Source organism: Mauremys mutica, chromosome 1, assembly GCF_020497125.1.
Source record: "Mauremys mutica isolate MM-2020 ecotype Southern chromosome 1, ASM2049712v1, whole genome shotgun sequence".
NCBI lineage: Eukaryota > Metazoa > Chordata > Testudines > Geoemydidae > Mauremys > Mauremys mutica.
Genome location: NC_059072.1, coordinates 99,664,893 through 99,682,305, shown reverse-complemented (window position 1 = coordinate 99,682,305; position 17,413 = coordinate 99,664,893). Strand labels below are relative to the sequence as shown.

General features: G+C 42.1%; 1 protein-coding gene across 2 annotated transcripts in view; it reads right to left on the bottom strand.

The window, feature by feature from the left end:
- Positions 1–5,862: 5,862 nt before the first annotated feature.
- NUAK1 (NUAK family kinase 1) overlaps positions 5,863–17,413 on the bottom strand; it is a 59,070-nt gene continuing 47,519 nt past the window's right edge. For both annotated transcript variants that reach the window (XM_044996850.1, XM_044996859.1), the window contains exons 5-7: positions 11,773–11,892; positions 11,303–11,435; positions 5,863–10,159 (exon numbers count right to left, since the gene is read on the bottom strand). In XM_044996850.1, coding sequence (XP_044852785.1) covers positions 9,006–10,159; positions 11,303–11,435; positions 11,773–11,892 — 1,407 coding nt within the window. In that variant the 3' untranslated portion in view covers positions 5,863–9,005. The remainder of the gene's footprint in view (positions 10,160–11,302; positions 11,436–11,772; positions 11,893–17,413) is intronic.

Here is a 17,413-nt window from a genome sequence, read left to right as displayed (position 1 = left end):
TATAGTAACTGTCTATAAAAAGGGAAACAAGGGCAACACAGGGAATTATAAACTAGTCAGCTTAATGTCAGTACTTGGAAAGATAATGGGAGCAAATAATTAATTTGTAAGCATCTAGAGGAAAATAAGGTGACAAGTAACAGTCAACATGGATTTGTCTAGAACAAATCATGTCAACCCAACCTAACATCCTTCTCTGCCAGAGTAACCAGTCTTGTGAATAGGGAGGGAAGTAGTTGATGTGGTATACCTTGACTTTAATAAGGCTTTTGATACAGAAAAACTAGAGAAATATAGCCTCCTAGACGATCCTACTATAAGGTGGACGTGCAACTGATTGGAAAAGTGTACTGAGAGTAGTCATCAGTGGGTCACAATCGAGCTGGAAAGGCATATCAAGTGGGATCCCTCAGGGATCTCTCCTGGGTCCGATTCTATTCAATAGCTTGATAATGGCATAGACAGTACACATATAAAGTTTGTGGACGATACTAAGCTGGGAGGGGTCGCGGGCGCTTTGAAGGATAGGATTAGAATTCAAAATGATCTGGACAAACTGGAGAAATGGTCTGAAGTAAATAGGATGAAATTCAAATGCAAAGTACTCCACTTAGGAAGGAACAATGAATTGCACAAATACAAAATGGGAAATGACTGCCTAGGAAGGAGTGCTGCAGAAAAGGATCTGGGGGTCATAGTGGACCACAAGCTAAATATGAGTCAACAATGTAAAACGTTTGCATAAAAAATGAACATCATTCTGGGATGTATTAGCAGGAGTGTTGTAAGTAAGACACAAGACGTAATGCTTCCACTCTACTCAGCATTGATAAGGGTTCAACTGTAGTGTGTTCAGTTCTGGGTCCCACACTTTGGGAAAGATGTGGCCAAATTGGCAGAGGACAGCAACAAAAATGATTAAAGGTCTAGAATGCATGGCCTAAGAGGAAAGATTAGGACTTATGTGGGACTTATGTAAATTGTGTTTGTTTAGTCTGGAGAAGAGAAGACTTAAGAGGGGACATGATAGTCTTCAAGTAAGTAGACAGCTGTTATAAAGAGAAGGGTGATAAACTGTTCTCCTGAACCACTGAGGACAGGACAAGAAGCAGCAGGCTTAAATTGCAGCAAGAGAGGTTTAGGTTAGACATTAGGAAGAACTTCCTAACTAACAGGGTAGTTAAGCACTGGAACAAATTACCTAGGGAGGTTGTAGAATCTCCATCATTGGAGGATTTTAAGAACATTTAAAATATCACGTCAGGGATCTTCTAGATAGTCCTACCTCAGTGCAGGGGACTGGACTAGATGACCTATTGAGGTCCTGTCCAGTCCTACATTTTTATGAGTCTGTGAAATTAAGGCCAACAGTTCTCAAAGTGGTCACTAAGTTTGGATACCTCAGTTTTGGCTGTCCTGTCCAACACACTTGGGACCTGATTTTCAGAGGTGCTGAGCCCTGCAGCTCTGACTGAAATCAAGAGGACCAGAAGGTGTTCAACACTCTGAAAATCAGGTCCAAGTTGTCTCAAACTGGACACCCAGAAACTGAGGTACCCAAAACAAGTGATCACTTGTGAAAATTTGGACCTGTAGATGGGAATTTGCCAACCAACTTTTAGGGCATGCCCTGCTCCCATTCAATCCAAAAGACTTTTTACAATATTATAATTATTATTTATATTTTAGGGCCAAATCCTCAGCTTGTGCAAATCAGCATAGCTCTATTGATGTCAATGGAGTTATGCCAATTTACCTCAGCTGGGGCACTCAATCACTACCCATTGCATTTACCACTGTGACAGAAATCACTCCTGGAAGTACAGGTGGAAGCGTCATACTACTGTATGGTTGGAGTAAGCCTGCAAACTACATGCAGCACTGGGTTATATTGGAACTTTGCAAACCGTCTCTTCCCAGTGAGGCAGCAGGTTCTGCTGAAGAAGACTTCTGATTTACCTAGCAAGATCTGGTGCATGCCACTGAAGAAAACAGGGAACATGAAAAAAAAAAATCCAGCCTATCCAGGCTTATTTCTTTGGTAAATCCCAGTGCACATAGAATGCTGACATATGGCTAGTTCCAGCAAGCTTTCCCAGCAGGCCTTTACATGCAGTTACGGCATCTTGCAAACAAACAAACAAAAATTTCCTGGCCTCTGGTTTGAATTTGTTCTCCTTTTGTTTCTATTTACAGTATGCCTTGTCCTATTATCTCTGAGGCTGAAAGTTGGAATGGGGGTGTGGGAGGTTAATAAACTGTATCATTGCAGTGCAATAGAATAAACTGTCTCCAGTCGCTCCTGCTTTCACTTACTAGCCAGTTCTTTTCTGGCAGCTCCTTGCTCAACTTTCTGTATTTTCAAATGCAACAGCTTTGTCCCTATGTATGAAAAGAACATAGGTTTTCTAAGTGGACTTCTGCTAAGGATTGTTGAGAATCTCATAATAACTTCTGCAGAATTAGATTGTTGGTCTGTCTGTCCTAGCCATCTAGCTTTTTAATTGCTCCTCCACATGGTTCCATTTTTTGTAGAGAACAAGCCACTATTAGTGCAAGGTGTCTTCCAATTGTCCTCCCTAAATTCGACATCCAGAAAGAAAAATTACCTGATACTGGCCACCAGAAATTGAGCCAAACCTGGCAGAGCAGAATCCTGCCATAGGCTAATGGTCTAAAGAGATGCCAATTACTGAATCAATACCACAGCCATGCTGAGTACCCAAAAAGAATGTAGTTAGTAAAAGCCAGCCCAACATATGGCAGGGTGTCACTGAGTCCATGTTGGAAAATTAAAGGCTATAACAAGCTAGGTTTAAATCGACAGGGAATGCCATTACTTGTATAAATTATATAGCATAATACACAGGGGGAGCTAATACAAAAGAGAAGGGCAGCTAATGCCAAATTTTTCAAATAGCCTCTGCTATTGCATGCTCCGTGGAATGAGCAGGGGGAGGTTCAGTCACATTATCCATGTAACCAATCCCCAGAGGCACTCAGCTACTAGCAACTAGACCCATATAAGTATCTAGAGCGAGCTGGCATTCGTGAAAGCTCCATCCCATATTGGATAAAATTGTACCTTTAAATGCCATCTCAAGGAGCATTTATATGCATATGCAAATAGGAATGAATATAATGTCCTTTATGCCAAAGATATGCAGGATTGTGTATGCCCTCCTGATATGTATGTCAACTATTGTATGCACTGAGGGAAAGTCCATAAAATGTTTCAAAAAGGAGAATAGCTCTTGATGACCAGAAATAGAGCTAGGGAGGGGATCCAGAAAAGCTCTGGCCCAACCCAAGTTCAACTACCTAGTTATTCATGACAAAGTTGTCTTGATTTGAGGCAGAAGCAGACAACCCCTCATGGAGTACTAGAGCCAATACATAGCTAGATAGTGAATGTCATTGTTCAAGGGAAGAAGCATCAGTAGTTTTTCTATGTAACACTCTGAAATGGGGACTGCTGAAGATGTCAGTGGAGCCTGGGATGACACTGTCAAGCACATAGGTGTTCAAGAATTGTCAACCATCTGTAGTGATGGACCTGCACTTCTGCAACATTGCCTACAGAAACTAGCTCTGCACGTTAAAGCAGCGCATTTGAACCACCAAGATAGAGGTCTGCCTAAACTGAGTAGTCTTGCTATCGATGTAGCCCAGGCATTATTTGCCCCTCCCGCTTCTTGGGGTGTGTTATGTCCTCACTTGTGGGTCCATCATTTAGGCCCTGATCCTGAAAAAACTTAGACACGTTTACACTTTACTCATGTGAGTTGTCCTCTAGATGTTGGTAAGAAGTGACACTGAAATCATTGGGACGACACACATGAGCAGAGTTATGCACTTACTTTTCAGGCTCAGGGTGTTAGATTCTAAATTCCTCAGGGCGAGGACCTGTGCATACTAGGACGCTCCAAGCATGGCTATGGACTCTATAAAATAAACAGTAATAATGGGCGCTTTGCCTGTGCGCTACCTATCTCCCTGGGCAGTAATGCCCTTCTCCCATCTTATCCACTCAACGAAATGCCAATAGTTATTTGGAAGCAATCTGATGCAGCAGATGAGCACTGGGATGAGATGACCTGGGTTTTTATTCCTGGCTAAATCACAGATTTGCTGCATGACCTTCAGCAAGTCACTCATCTTTTGTGACTCAGTTTCTCCAATTTTAAAATGGGGCTAAAATACCCATCTTTGTGAAGTGTATGTGCTTGGAGATCTATAAACACACTTGCAATTAGTACTAAATGCTCTTGGCTTCCTTGCCCCGGGGCCAAGCTGTTTAGATTTTGTCTTCCAAAAGTCAATAATTAAAAAAAAATGTTGTCTCAACTTCCCTTTCTTCAGTGTGTGTGTGGCAGGGCGGGGGGAGGAGGGAAGGAAGGAGGGAATCCTGACACAGCTTCCCAAGTGCTGTCACAGCATAGTCTGCTTTCCTCTCATCATAGCCACCTCCCCCACCACTTTATCGGTAAGGAGGCTCCAAGGCATGCCCTCTCCCTCACCACACAATTTAGTCCTTATCAGCATCAGGTACATCAATGTTATGGCTGACTCTGTATATGCACTTAATACTTCCCTGTGTCAATTACTGTAAAGCTGGCTCAATTACTCCCTTTGTAATGTAGTAATGTATGTTTCCTTTTGTGCTTTATTGGTTTGTGGTTGCTATTACCCTGCTCTGTTGGGTAGTGTTATGTTACATAAGTCCTGCAATGAAAGTCCTGAGTTCTAACAAGATCAGGGTAGAATTAATTAGAGAATGAATTCACATGGCACCCAAACCTCCTGTAAGTAAAAAACTAAAAAGGCACCTGGACTGACTAACTCAAGCAAGAGGTTTTATGCAGCTTCAGTCAGAGCCAATAGCAGGCCATTAATTACCACCATTACCTTTATTGAAATAGGTCCTTGAGACCAATGGGAGACCCAGTCTCTGGCTTCCCTCACTGTGACCCCATATTGCCAAGACAAAACACCAAGATTTAATCTCTTAGCATCAAAAGCCTCCAATTTTCACGTGGACTCCAACCAATTAAATCAAAAGGAAACTCCCTTTTTGTCTTCCACCAGCTGACCACTCGGTCTGCTGAAAGCCGTATGACTAAAACCACAGCTCATCTGATAGCAACATATGGCTGATAGCCTTTTGTCCAAACAGGCCTTGGATCACATCAGCAGGAAGATTTAAAATAATAATACATTTCCTTCCCTGACCAGGGAGGGGAAGGTACCACTGTTGCGGGTGCTGCTTGGCATAAATAAATGTGCTGTTGCCTGGCTGTGAGACAGCCTGTTCTGCCCTCACCTGCAACATGCCTAGCTCATGGATCTCAGTCTTGAAGAAAGGAGATCCCAGTTAGCTACTCTTCTCTGTGCTATTTTAATACAGATGAAAACCGTGGCATGTTCATGCCAAATCTCTCTTAGGGTATGTCTACACTACCCGCTGGATCGGCAGGCAGCACTCAGTCCAGCAGGGATTGATTTATCGCATCTAGTCTAGATGCGATAAATCGACCCCCAAGCGCTCTCCCGTAGACTCCTGTACTCCAGTGCGAGAGGAGCAGACAGAGTCAACGGGGAGCGGCAGGAGTCAACTCACCGCGGTGAAGACACCACGATAAGTCGATCTAAGTATGTCGACTTCAGCTACATTATTCACATAGCTGAAGTTGCGTAACTTAGATCGACCCCCCTCTCCCCGCCAGTGTAGACCATAGCTCAGCATGCAAGTCTCAGTAGCCACCCATATTCTCTTCAAATACACAAATAAACCAAGAGCTTTGAGTAAACAACTCAGTACAGTTTGCTGGAGATGCTGCTGTATTGTTGCATGAGAAGTTCATTGGTATTTGGCCACAGCTGATCTACATTTATTGAAAGAGAAAAAAAATCTTACATTCAGTTCATTTTATTTTTATTTAATACAAAACAGTATCAGATTAAAAATACAAACACTTTGGGTGATTATCCAGCGTTTTCCCTGTGTGCCTTCTAAAGCCAACCAATGAGTGGAAAACAAAACCAAACCATTTTGGCTGCAGCTGTAAAATAATGTTGCAACAATTAAATTACACCAAATATATTATTATACCTTTTTGAAATGGCTTTCAGACCAATAAATAGAAAAGACAAATTCAAATAAAAAAAAGTCAACTTCGTATTACAAAAAAATTAAATAAAAACCACAACACTAATAATAATGTGCAGTCAAGTTTTTTTTTTTCTATTCTTCTAGGAATGATAACATGCCAGTAAATCCCTACATGACATTTCCAGTTTGGCAGCAAGCAGTCAATCATTCATTCACATTTTTACACAAGAAGGCAGGCCTGGGCAAAAATCTAAGGAGATCTGAGCCTTTGGGGTGCTTCTCAGTTCCTCACAACAGCAAGCTGAGGTCCGTCTCCTTCATCTTGAAACCTCTATAAATCATTTACCCATTTAGAGCCAGATTCAAAGCTGGTGTCAATCAGCGTTGGTCTACTGAAGTCAAGCTTCATTAGGTCAAGGGAAGTAGGCTGTTTTACACCAGCTCAGGGTCTCGCATCTTACACTCCAGGGCATAAAGTTAAAAGAACATCTTTTGCCCAAAGCTGCAAACAGGGCCGGCTCCAGGGGTTTTGCCACTTCAAGCAGCCAAAAAAAAAAAAAAAAAAAAGCTGTGATCGGGAGTGAGGGACCCTCCACCGAATTGCCGCACCTGCCACACCTCTCCGGAGTGGCTGACCCAAGCACTTGCTTGCTAAGCTGGTGCCTGGAGCCAGCCCTGGCTGCAAAGCTCACCTGAATTGCTGAAACCATGTGGTTTCTAGTTCACATTTCCCTAAAATGGAATATGGCAAAACCGTTAACTTTGCACCCCCCAAAATAGTACATGGATTTTTGACGAGGCAGAAACAACACATGTAAATCCTTGGGAGGACAGGATGCCTCACTATCATACTGAAACCCCCCTTCTTAAGAGAACAGTGAGCATTTGCTTTGTGTGAGCACACCACCATGGATGCCTTTTACACCTGGGCTGAATTTTGGCCAAGTGTCTCCTGGAGGAAAAACCTCTTCATTGAGATAGAGGAGGCACTTCAGGAAATTAAAAGTCACCCACCTTTATGCTGTTAATCCTGCTGATTTTAAGGAGGAGCTGACAGAGTGGAGTACTGTGACACACAAAATAAGGAGTTTGCAAGCTGGGAAGCAACGAGCAGTAAAGCAGCTCTTTGTTCTATCTTAAATCTATTCACATTGCTATTCTGGATTCTCAGCTAATCCAAATGGAGCTTGGTACTATTTCTCTATGGCTTTTAGGATTTTAGAGCATGCCCAGAGAGAGTGGGCCAAATTCTGCTCCCAGCTGAAGTCTTGGGGTAAAGATGAGAGCAGAATTTGGCCCATTAACCTCCAGTTGTTTGTGTGTTTGGACTGTTAGAGCTGTAGCCAATTTGACCTCACAGGCCAAATTCTGCCCCCAGTCACACCAATGCAGCCCCAGTGAAGCCCAGGGCCATATGTTCATGTAAATGAGATCTGAAACTGGCCATATGACTCCAGTTTGCCCAGGCCTGTCAAACGCATAGTGCCTTGCTAACTGAGGCTTACATTCAGGTAATCCAGTAGACCCAAGTGGTACCTTTATGGGAGTTGAAGCCTTAAGTCTGGATATTTAGATATATCCAAGGAAACATATACATTTTTCTCCTTTTCAGACTGATACCACTGCTCATGCAGTACCAATTACAAATAGAGATAGATACCTGCATTTTTACACCAAATCCCTTGTCGCGTCTACTGTTCTCATTCCAGCACTTATAGTCAAATTCCTTCTGTTCCACTACTACCTACTTCAAAACATTCTTATTTGGAAAAAGGCACATTCTCACTGATTCTCAGTCCTCTGTCCATTTACTACATGCTACAACCTTTTCTTAAGCTAACATTCTAGAAGCAAACTATTCTCCACTCTCAGATACATGCTCATAAGCAAAGTGGAACCATTTGCTGACAGTGAAAGTGACTGAAATCTGGATCTTGTGCTTAATTAACCTTTGAGAGAATGTGATAAACACACCCCTTCCTAGGCATTTGTTTGGCTGGCAATCTGGAAAATGTCACACACCTAGTAAATATGTTGCGGGTGGGGAGCAGAAATCAACTAGCCATTTGCAATGTATAACTTTTTCTAGCTCATACTACAGTTTCAGTTCTTGTATTTTTTCACTATTAGTACTGTGCTCCTTGCTAGTGAGGAGAATGACATGGTAGCTGGAAAATGGGAATCTGTAGCCACATGCCTCAAATTTTCTAGGCATACCACACTAAGGGTGACTATTTAAAACTACCCTTCCTATAGCACATTCAGAGATTTTTAAAGTCAGAAGGGACCATTGTGAACATCTACTCTGGCCTCCAGAATAACACAGGCCACAGATATTTCACCCTGTAATTCCTGCATCAAATCAAATAACTTCAGGATGAACTAGAGTATATATTTTAGAAAGACATCCAATATTGAGAAAGATTTAAGTGATGAAGAATCCACCACCTCCCTTGGTAAAGTTGCTCTACTAGTTAACTACCCTCACTATTAAAAATACCTGCCTTATTTCCAATTTGAATTTGTCTATGTTATGCCTTTGTCTGCCAGATCCTGGTGGTGGTGTTATTATTTATTTCTTTGTACAATCACAGCACATAGAAATCCTAATCATGGACCAGGACCCCACTGTGCTACACACGGTATGTTTGCATCTCATAGGAATATTTTCTTTGGGCAACTAGGTAATACTTTAATAAAGCAAACTAAAAGAGAGTTTGCATAATGCTCAAGAGAGGACTTTGGGGTTTTTACATATCTCACGATTTTCAGCTGAGAATGCGCATTCAACCCATTTTGATGATCCTACCACTGTCAGCAAATTGGTAACCAGGCTAACTCCATCATAAAGGTACACATAACAACTCCCTTCCCTTCCCACCCTCTCACTGTGCTAGTTGAGCTTGTTGCAGATCTCCAGAGCTTTCTTGTAGACCTGAGTCACATCATCCATGTCCGTGAGAAGGGAAAAACTGCTGTCCCCCAGCCGATTTCGATAACGTTTCAAATGCTGTGGGCGCGGGCGGTTCTGGAGTCCTTCAAAATCTTGGATCTGGAGGAAGTTTTCAGCAGAGACACAGCTCCGTATCCTTTGCCTGTTTGGCCTGCTCTCTTTCAAATCTAGCAAGTCAAAGGAGTCACTGGACAAAATACTGTCATCACTAATCACACTAGAAGGGCGACTGTAACTTCGAGATAATCTATCCCCAGGCAGGACCCCTTCTTCCATGGCTTCCACCATCGGTGTTTCAGGACTGACCAAAACAGAGTCAATGCTGCTGGTGGAATACTTGCTGTTGTGTTTTAGGATGCCCTTACGTCTATAGGAATGGCTATGAGACCCAATTCTTGATGTTTCATTGATGCCTGAGGAAGTGTCACTGTTTCCTGTTTCATCCTTATTGTCCAACAGTTCAGAAGATTCACTTCGTTCTGGGGAAGAGTAGTAGCCAGACTCTCTCTGCTGAGTCTTCTTTAAGATTCCTTTTTTTGGCATGAGGGAAGACGCTTTAGTGCTGTATTTGCTTGCTATCTCTCCCTCCATGGCACTCTTAATGACTACACCAGTCCTACACAGTTCTTGCTCTATCTTAAAAGCGGAGGGTAAGGCTGGGTTGACCACTCCTTCGATGAATCCTGCACTGTGAGACCGATGCTCACTGTTGCTCCTTTTCTTCAAGATGCCTTTGGGCCTCTTGGAGGTTGGTTTGGATGCATTATCAGCCCCTCCTTCCTGGATTGATTGCACAATGTCATTTTCCTTCTTTGATTTTTTCAGGGACCTCTGTCGCTCCAGCGTAACTTCCGAACCTTTGGGTTTGGAAAGGCACTTCATTTTGGTATCAGTCTCTGGCTGGAGACCCGTCGAACGGTGATGCCAATCAATAAACCTAGCCAGCAGTGGGGACTCTGAGTCTCTCAAGGCATCACAGTCACAAACGCTGCTCTTGTAGCCCCAATTAACCCACCAGTGATTGGCTATGTCTTCGATGGTTGCTCGGCGCTCAGGATTCACCATCAGCATCCACCTGATCAGACCACGAGCATCTACGGTCAAAGAATGACATTTAAAATAGTCAAAATATAGACATCTTTGTTTTTTCATTTTAAAATGGACATACGGGCACGACAGATTAACAGAAATTATGTTTTGCAAAACAGGTGAAGTGAACGTGCTGTGTGGGAAGAGTTTGCCCATCAATTCAACTTCAGGAAATGAAATTAAGTGTGATTTCATATCTGAAGTCACATGATACACCCAAACAAATGTACCATTGGCTTATCAAGTAGATGAGTGTTTTTCCATATTAGTGAAGGAATCTAGTGTAGACACTGAACTTTACATCAACCCAGATTAGTATAAGCCTTAGAGAAAAACAAAAGGGCACTCGGGTATTTCAAATGATGTACATTATTAATTTTGTATCTTTGTTTTTTTTAAAAAAGAGGGGGACAGAAAGTAAAATGCAATTATAATATAGTCTTTTATGTATTTTTAAAGGTAAATTTCCACAAAGCAAATTAGGTAGGAAAAACCAAGAGGGAGAATATGAAAAATGGTGGCAAACAAATGATGAAAAATAAATGGCTAGAGAAATTTATTGATAGATTCATAGATTTCATGGCCAGGGACCATTATGATCATGTAGCTGGACTAGAATTCTTTGGTGCCTTTCTATCAGGGTTCTAATCATGATGGCATCCCCTTGTGTAATGATTATTGCGAACATACTGGTATTAAATTCAGACTTCAGAATGGGTTCTTGGGCCAACTGGTTGCTTCCCCATGATTATTCATCTTCTCTCTGATTTTGATATATATCACACAATGTAGTTAGACTAGAAGACTGATCTGTATCAGGACCTTGTATCAGTTTACAGCTTGTCTGAACAATTTTGCTTGCAATAGCTAACAGACTTTCCACTGTCATAGATCTAGTTAAAAGACCCTGTTAAAGCTTCCACAAGGCAATAAAATCTATCTGCTGTAAAACTTTCATTTCAAAAAGGCTTTTGGTAAGAGCTCTATCCAGACGGGAACTGATGGCAGATGATGTTTTGAGAGGGGATGGGAGATCCTTTTACTTGTCATTCTAAAGTGACACACCAGAAAATGCTGGTAGAGGCCAAGTCAGCCAGCCATTCTGAACTCCTGTCATCTCAATGCATTATACCAGCTCTTTTTTATACCTGAGGGCTGTGTTGGCTCACGATATTCTCCGCTGCTGATCTGCCTGATCAGATTTTTGTGATCAAAGCCATCAAAGGGCATCGTTCCATAAACCAGAGTGTAAAGCAATACACCAAGGGCCCAGCTGTCGACCTAAAAATACATAGACAAGAAGCGTAAAGGCTAGAAACGCTGATTCCTGCAGTCTTCCAGACCATTAACACCGCAAAAGCAAGGGAACATCCAGCTGTGCTTGGTTACCAGCATGCAGGTATTTAACAGCTGACAAAGTGTAAGCAAAGCAAATGGAAGTAACAGAAGGCAGCTTGAACACTTCCAACCTAGGAGAGGCCCAACATAGTCTATGTGTGAGATACTATCAGGACAGAACTAACGTTCATGCTCATTATGGCCAAATACAGATCGTATATGTGCCACCAACACAGGATTAATTTTAATTTCACTTTCCTTCTCCCCTGTGCCCCCTTACCTCCGGGCCTCGATAGGGTCTTCCGTTAACAATTTCTGGGGACGCATACAGTGGGCTCCCACAAAAGGTCTGCAGAAACTTGTCTTTGTGATAGAGGTTGGAAAGACCAAAGTCTGCAATCTGTAAAGACAAAAGGGGTCGGTAGTACTGACATTTACCTTATAGAAAAGATAGGGATGGAGTGAGATCTACTGGTTAAATCTTCAGGATTAGGCACCAGGATTCTTGGTTTCTATTCACAGCTCAGTCACTGATTCCCTGGACAGCCATCAGTAAGTCATTTAATCCTGGATACCTCATATATCTTTGCAGGGATAACTGGAAGAACCTGGACCTTACTATCCTCTGGTTGCCCTGCACCATGTGTAGTCATTTACACCAGTGCAAAGTGAACATCAAGTGCTACCATTCTGATGTGGCTGCACTGGTCTAAAAGCCTACACAAGGTGCAGGCAAACTGAGAGTCAGGCCCTTAGAACTCAACAGAAGAAGTGAGGCAGTGGTGTCCTGGGGACTAGGTTCCAGAAGGAAGTGGCATCTGAAGTCATGTGGATCCAATTATAGTAGGGGGAGAAAGAGAGTGACACATTGTCTAACCTTTCCAGGTTCAATAGGCTTTGATCAATTATGCCATTATGGATTTGAACGGTCAACCAAACCAGAGTGCCCTCTGTAAGGCAATAAACAGAAGTCCGTTCCGAATTTGAAACAATGGACCCAAATCCTGCATTACTAAAAACGCCCCTTGTGATTGTTGGAACATTTATTTACTTCTTCTAGTCCAGCAGCTCTCAACCAGTGGTCTGGGGCCCCCTGGGGGCCCACGAGTAGGTTTCAGGGAGTCCACCAAGCAGGGCCAGTGTTAGACTCACTGAAGCCCAGGGCAGAAAGCCAAAGCCCCTCTGTGCAGAGCAGAAGCCCAGGACCCTGAGCACTGCCACCTGGGGCTAAAGTTGAAGCCTGAGCAAATTAGCTTTGTGGGGCCCCCTGTGGCATGGGGCCCCAGGCAACTGCCCTGCTTTCTACCCCCTAATGTCAGCCCTGGTTTTTATATGCAGAAAACCAGTGGTGGTGGCACAGGTGAGCCATGGAGTTTTTATAGCTTATTGGGGGGCGGGGGGCTCAAAAAGAAAAAGGTTGAGAGCCCCCGGTCTAGTCTCTGCTCTTGTTCTTATCAAACAAAAGTTGAGGATTGTGACACTGTGGCTTAAAAACTCTCACATCCCTTACGTTTTCTTTGTTTTCCCAGCACAAGGCAACATAGCTCACAGTTTTATCTTGTTTTTGATCCAAATGTCTGTGTCACAGAGATCCACCTTTTTATTAATGTACACTATGGACACAAAAATGCTGGCTCACACAACTTAGAATTGGTAATATTCACAGTAGCTCTCTGTGCAGTTACCCCAGAAGTCCCCTGAGCCACACTGCAGCTGCGAGCACAGTCAAGCTGTCCCTTCATCTTGCAGGAGGTCAGACTAGGTGATCATAATGGTCCCTTCTGATCTTGAATTCTATGATTCTATGATTCTATGATTCATGGGACAAATCCTGCTCACCATACTATCGTGGCTTCAATGGGACTATCCTGTGGCTTCCTTTGAGATCCTGGGATGGGGGAGTAGTTTGCCAACCCATATGAGATTCTGTAGAGGGGGTGGATTACCATCTAGGATTATGTTGCTAGGAATTACATTGCTGGGGCTTTGCTGGGTTTAAATGCCTTGATAGACATTTTTTCTTATTTAGTTGTTATTTAAATTACATTATAAAAATTAATCCAACATAGTAGCAGGGTAGCAGAGGCTGCTTCCTCTTCCCTTTCTGCAAATCTCTGGGAAATGGAGGCACAGAAGCTGAGCCTCCCACCATAGCAGAAAAAAAGCGTAGAAAAAAATGGGGCAGAGGGTTGGGCCCATAAAATGCAAAAGACCATTCAGCCAGAAGATGGTTTAGGGGTGCAGTGGAGTGGAGCTGATAAACACACACAATAATGGCTGCCAGTGACGCAAGAAGGGTAGAAAGCATGCGGAGAATACATGAGGCAAGTCTGACAACTTGTATCATGGTTCCTCCCATGATAATAGATGGCTTAAACAATAAACAATACAAAAAACAAATAAACAGAACAATAAATTGGGTTTGTCCCTGTTTTTGCATCTTTATGATGTATAAAGGAAGCTTCAAAAGTATTTTTCTGACCAAAAAGAAAAATACTAAAAAGGAAAGAGTTTTCTGTTGAGGTTTTTTTTTTCACCTTATAAATGCAGGCCTTTTCTACCATGAAGAACTAGTGATATTATGACATCAAAAAAGACAAAAAAGCAAAAGCAGAGTACTGTCATCAGAAGGCAAAGAGGATTTTTTTTCAGTTTTTAAAACTTTTTGTTGTTGATTGCTATTGCTAACATCTACATAACTGCAATGTCTAATCAGCATTTAGGAAAAAAGATGTCCTTGTTAAACTTTTTTGACACCTCTCACTCTTCTGCCTTTCTCTGAGACATCCCCCACCCCACCCCAATGTTCTGCAGCAAAACTAGGGAATGCCAGACTAAAAACCAAAAATAAGCAGCAGGGTGCGGGAGAACTTCCAGGTTTTCTTTATATATCATAAAGAAAAAAAATGGGGGTCATGTCCATTTTTTGCTTAAATCCTTGGTCACCTTTAAAATCCTATTTATCCCATTTCAAGCTCCCACCTCTAATATTTTGCTGGGGTGCATGTGTGTGTGAGAGTCCTGCAGATATTTGCAGCTCGTAAATTAGTGCTGAAGGAGTAGCTGATTTCTATTCATTAATAGTACTTTATCCCATTCCAGTATAATTATTATAATTTGAATTTACTCAATATCCCAACTAGTGCATTATAAATCTGTTGTAGCAAATTCAACCCTTAAATAAGTGTGTTTTGTAAAATCTTCATTGGATGTCTGGAATACTATTGAATGGGGTGTACTACTGCAATCTGCAGACATATTCTCATGGCTCAAATTGCACTTAATTGCCCTAAATTCCACTTTCTTATCAAGTCACCCTGACTGGCTTGCAGGAAGTTGGTTTTAAGTCTTATGAAGTGTGTCCTGTCAATCAGAAGAAGAGTGGAACCAATTCAGTGTTAACACTTTCCTGCTAGTCCCTGAGCTTTCGTTTAGTTCAGGATACAGCAAAGACAGGGGCAGACACTGCACAGTATGCTTCCTTAAGAAAATATATTCCCTTAAGGCCATGGAATGTATAAAATGTGTGTCTATGTGCATTGACATATATAGGGATACACATACCACACTTCACACCAAGGAACTCCCAGACTTGGACATTCATGTTTTCATTTTGGCCATTCAGGAAAAGGGTATTTATATTACAATCCACTCCCATACTCACAGACTGATATTTATCAGCTTTTCCCGTAAAAGCTGTCGTGCCCCCCAAAACAAGATTAATAGAAGCCAAGATTACTTCATGTTCTTGGCACTTAAATGGAGCTAAAGCATTAAGTCAAAAAACCTTCAAAATTGGGAAGTGCTGGCAGCAGGCTTTTCTTCCCTTAGCTTCGGGAGGTGCATGTTACATGTTTACTGTTAACTAGAATAACCTAGATGTAATTTATTGGTTGGTTATAAGTATGGATTGTAAATTCCATGAAGTGTGCATTCATTTAAAGAACTTGGGCCAGGTCTTCAGCAGGTATAAATTAGCATGGCTCCACTGACTTCAATGGAGCTATTCTGATTTACATCACATGAGGATCTGGCTCTTTGTATTTCAGTGCAGACTAAAAATATATTTGGTCCATTAAAGCAGATGAATGACTGAAGAATTTACATGCTGGGGTGAAATTTTCAAGAATTACATGTATCTACTGTGCTACTGTGAGCAAACCGCCTGTTCTGCATATATGTAATCCCCATGGGTTACCAGCACTTATTCTGGCTTGTTTCCATTTTAAAGCCCGACAGAAGGTGCAGTTAGCAGCTTCTTGTCGCTACTACACTTAAATTTTTCTCTCCTGCTGTCACTCTGCATCATTTTAAGTTTATCGTATCAACAGGAGTTTTGGTCTTTTGCGGCTGCCTTAGCCCTACTGTCTTTCTAGCCATTGATTGCACAGGCACGTATGGGGGATGATTGTGGAAGAGGGTGACCCCCTTCCTATTGGTACAAAAGGCATTGGTGAGAGACTGCAGAGTTGAGCTCAGGGGAGCAGCAGAAGAGGTAGCTGATTGGGAGGATCTATGTATGCAGTGTTGTTGCAGCCATGTTGGTCCCAAGATATTAGAGAGACAAAGTGGGTGAGGATCTATCGTTTATTGGACCAACTTCTGTTGGTGAGACACACAAATTTTGAGCTAGACAGGGCTGAAGAAGACCTCTGTGTAGCTCTAAAGTTTGTCTGACTCATCAACAGAAGTTGATCCAATAAAAGATAGATCCTCACGAGGTGGCTGAGGTCATTCGACATACAGAGGCGCTTAGTTCCCAGCATTCCACACAATGTTTCAAATTAATGAGAGCTGGAGGCGCAGCAGTGAGAGGGAGGAATCTCTGTTATTTGGACCAAGGTCGAAAGCCCAAAGTAGTAGTAAAGTCATTTTAAAGTAAATTGTATTGCTAGCAGCTGGGAAGTGAGTCAGGACAGGGAGAGGCTAATATTTTTTGCACGATCCCACGCTTCATTACCACATGATTTAAACTGACTATTGTTTTATGTATATTGCACGGTATACAATGCAATAAAGATTGTAATATTTTTTCAACATAGCAGACTGTGCTGACTTGGAGAGTCCTGGGAGGGATCAACTCATTGGATTTCACCCCATTTTTCTGCTCCAGGATAAAGATAGTTAGTATCCTGGGAGAACCTTTTTTGAGCATGGACCCGTGACTCTGTTCCAGAGGCAGGAAAGTTCAGTGGTCAATCTGCTGGTAACACTTAGGTGAAACCAAATCAGACAGGTTTCATCACTATCAGTTTCCTTTCTTAGTTTAAAAAATGTTTTTTCTTTCCTGACATAACAGTCTGTCCATATTTGTTATAATCATTTACTGGTACCGCAGTAGTGTCTAAGAGCCTCATTCATGGACCTGGACTGCTGCTGTGCTAGGTGATGTCAGCACCATTACTGACATGCAGAATAGTAACACTCTGGGTCCAAATAACACCATGGTTCAGTTCAGAGGTCTTAGCATCATCATACTTCGCAGAGTTATATGATTTCTCCATTGAGATTCTGTGCTACGGCACAATTTACCAAGAAACTGATTATACAGCCATTTGCTCTGAAAATGCATCATAATACTGACTGCTAAGGACATTAAGTACTAAGCTATAGGACTGCAATGGTCAGTTCTACGCCAAAACTACTATGGTTGTTTTTCCTTACTTCCAAAGGATCTGAGCACACAATCCTTCTCATGAGTGACTGAAACAAGACATTATTTATGATTTAATATATATCAGCTCCCCCCATTTCAGGGAGTGTTCAAGAAATGGTTTTCAGGGAACACCACCACCACAGAAAATCCTTTGGTAATCTAACCATGTAACTTAGACTAGAGGCCCCTACACACACTGGTCTGTGGAACAGTGGGGATCTTCCCAACTGTCTGGATTCCAATGATGCTACATTTGTCAATCTTC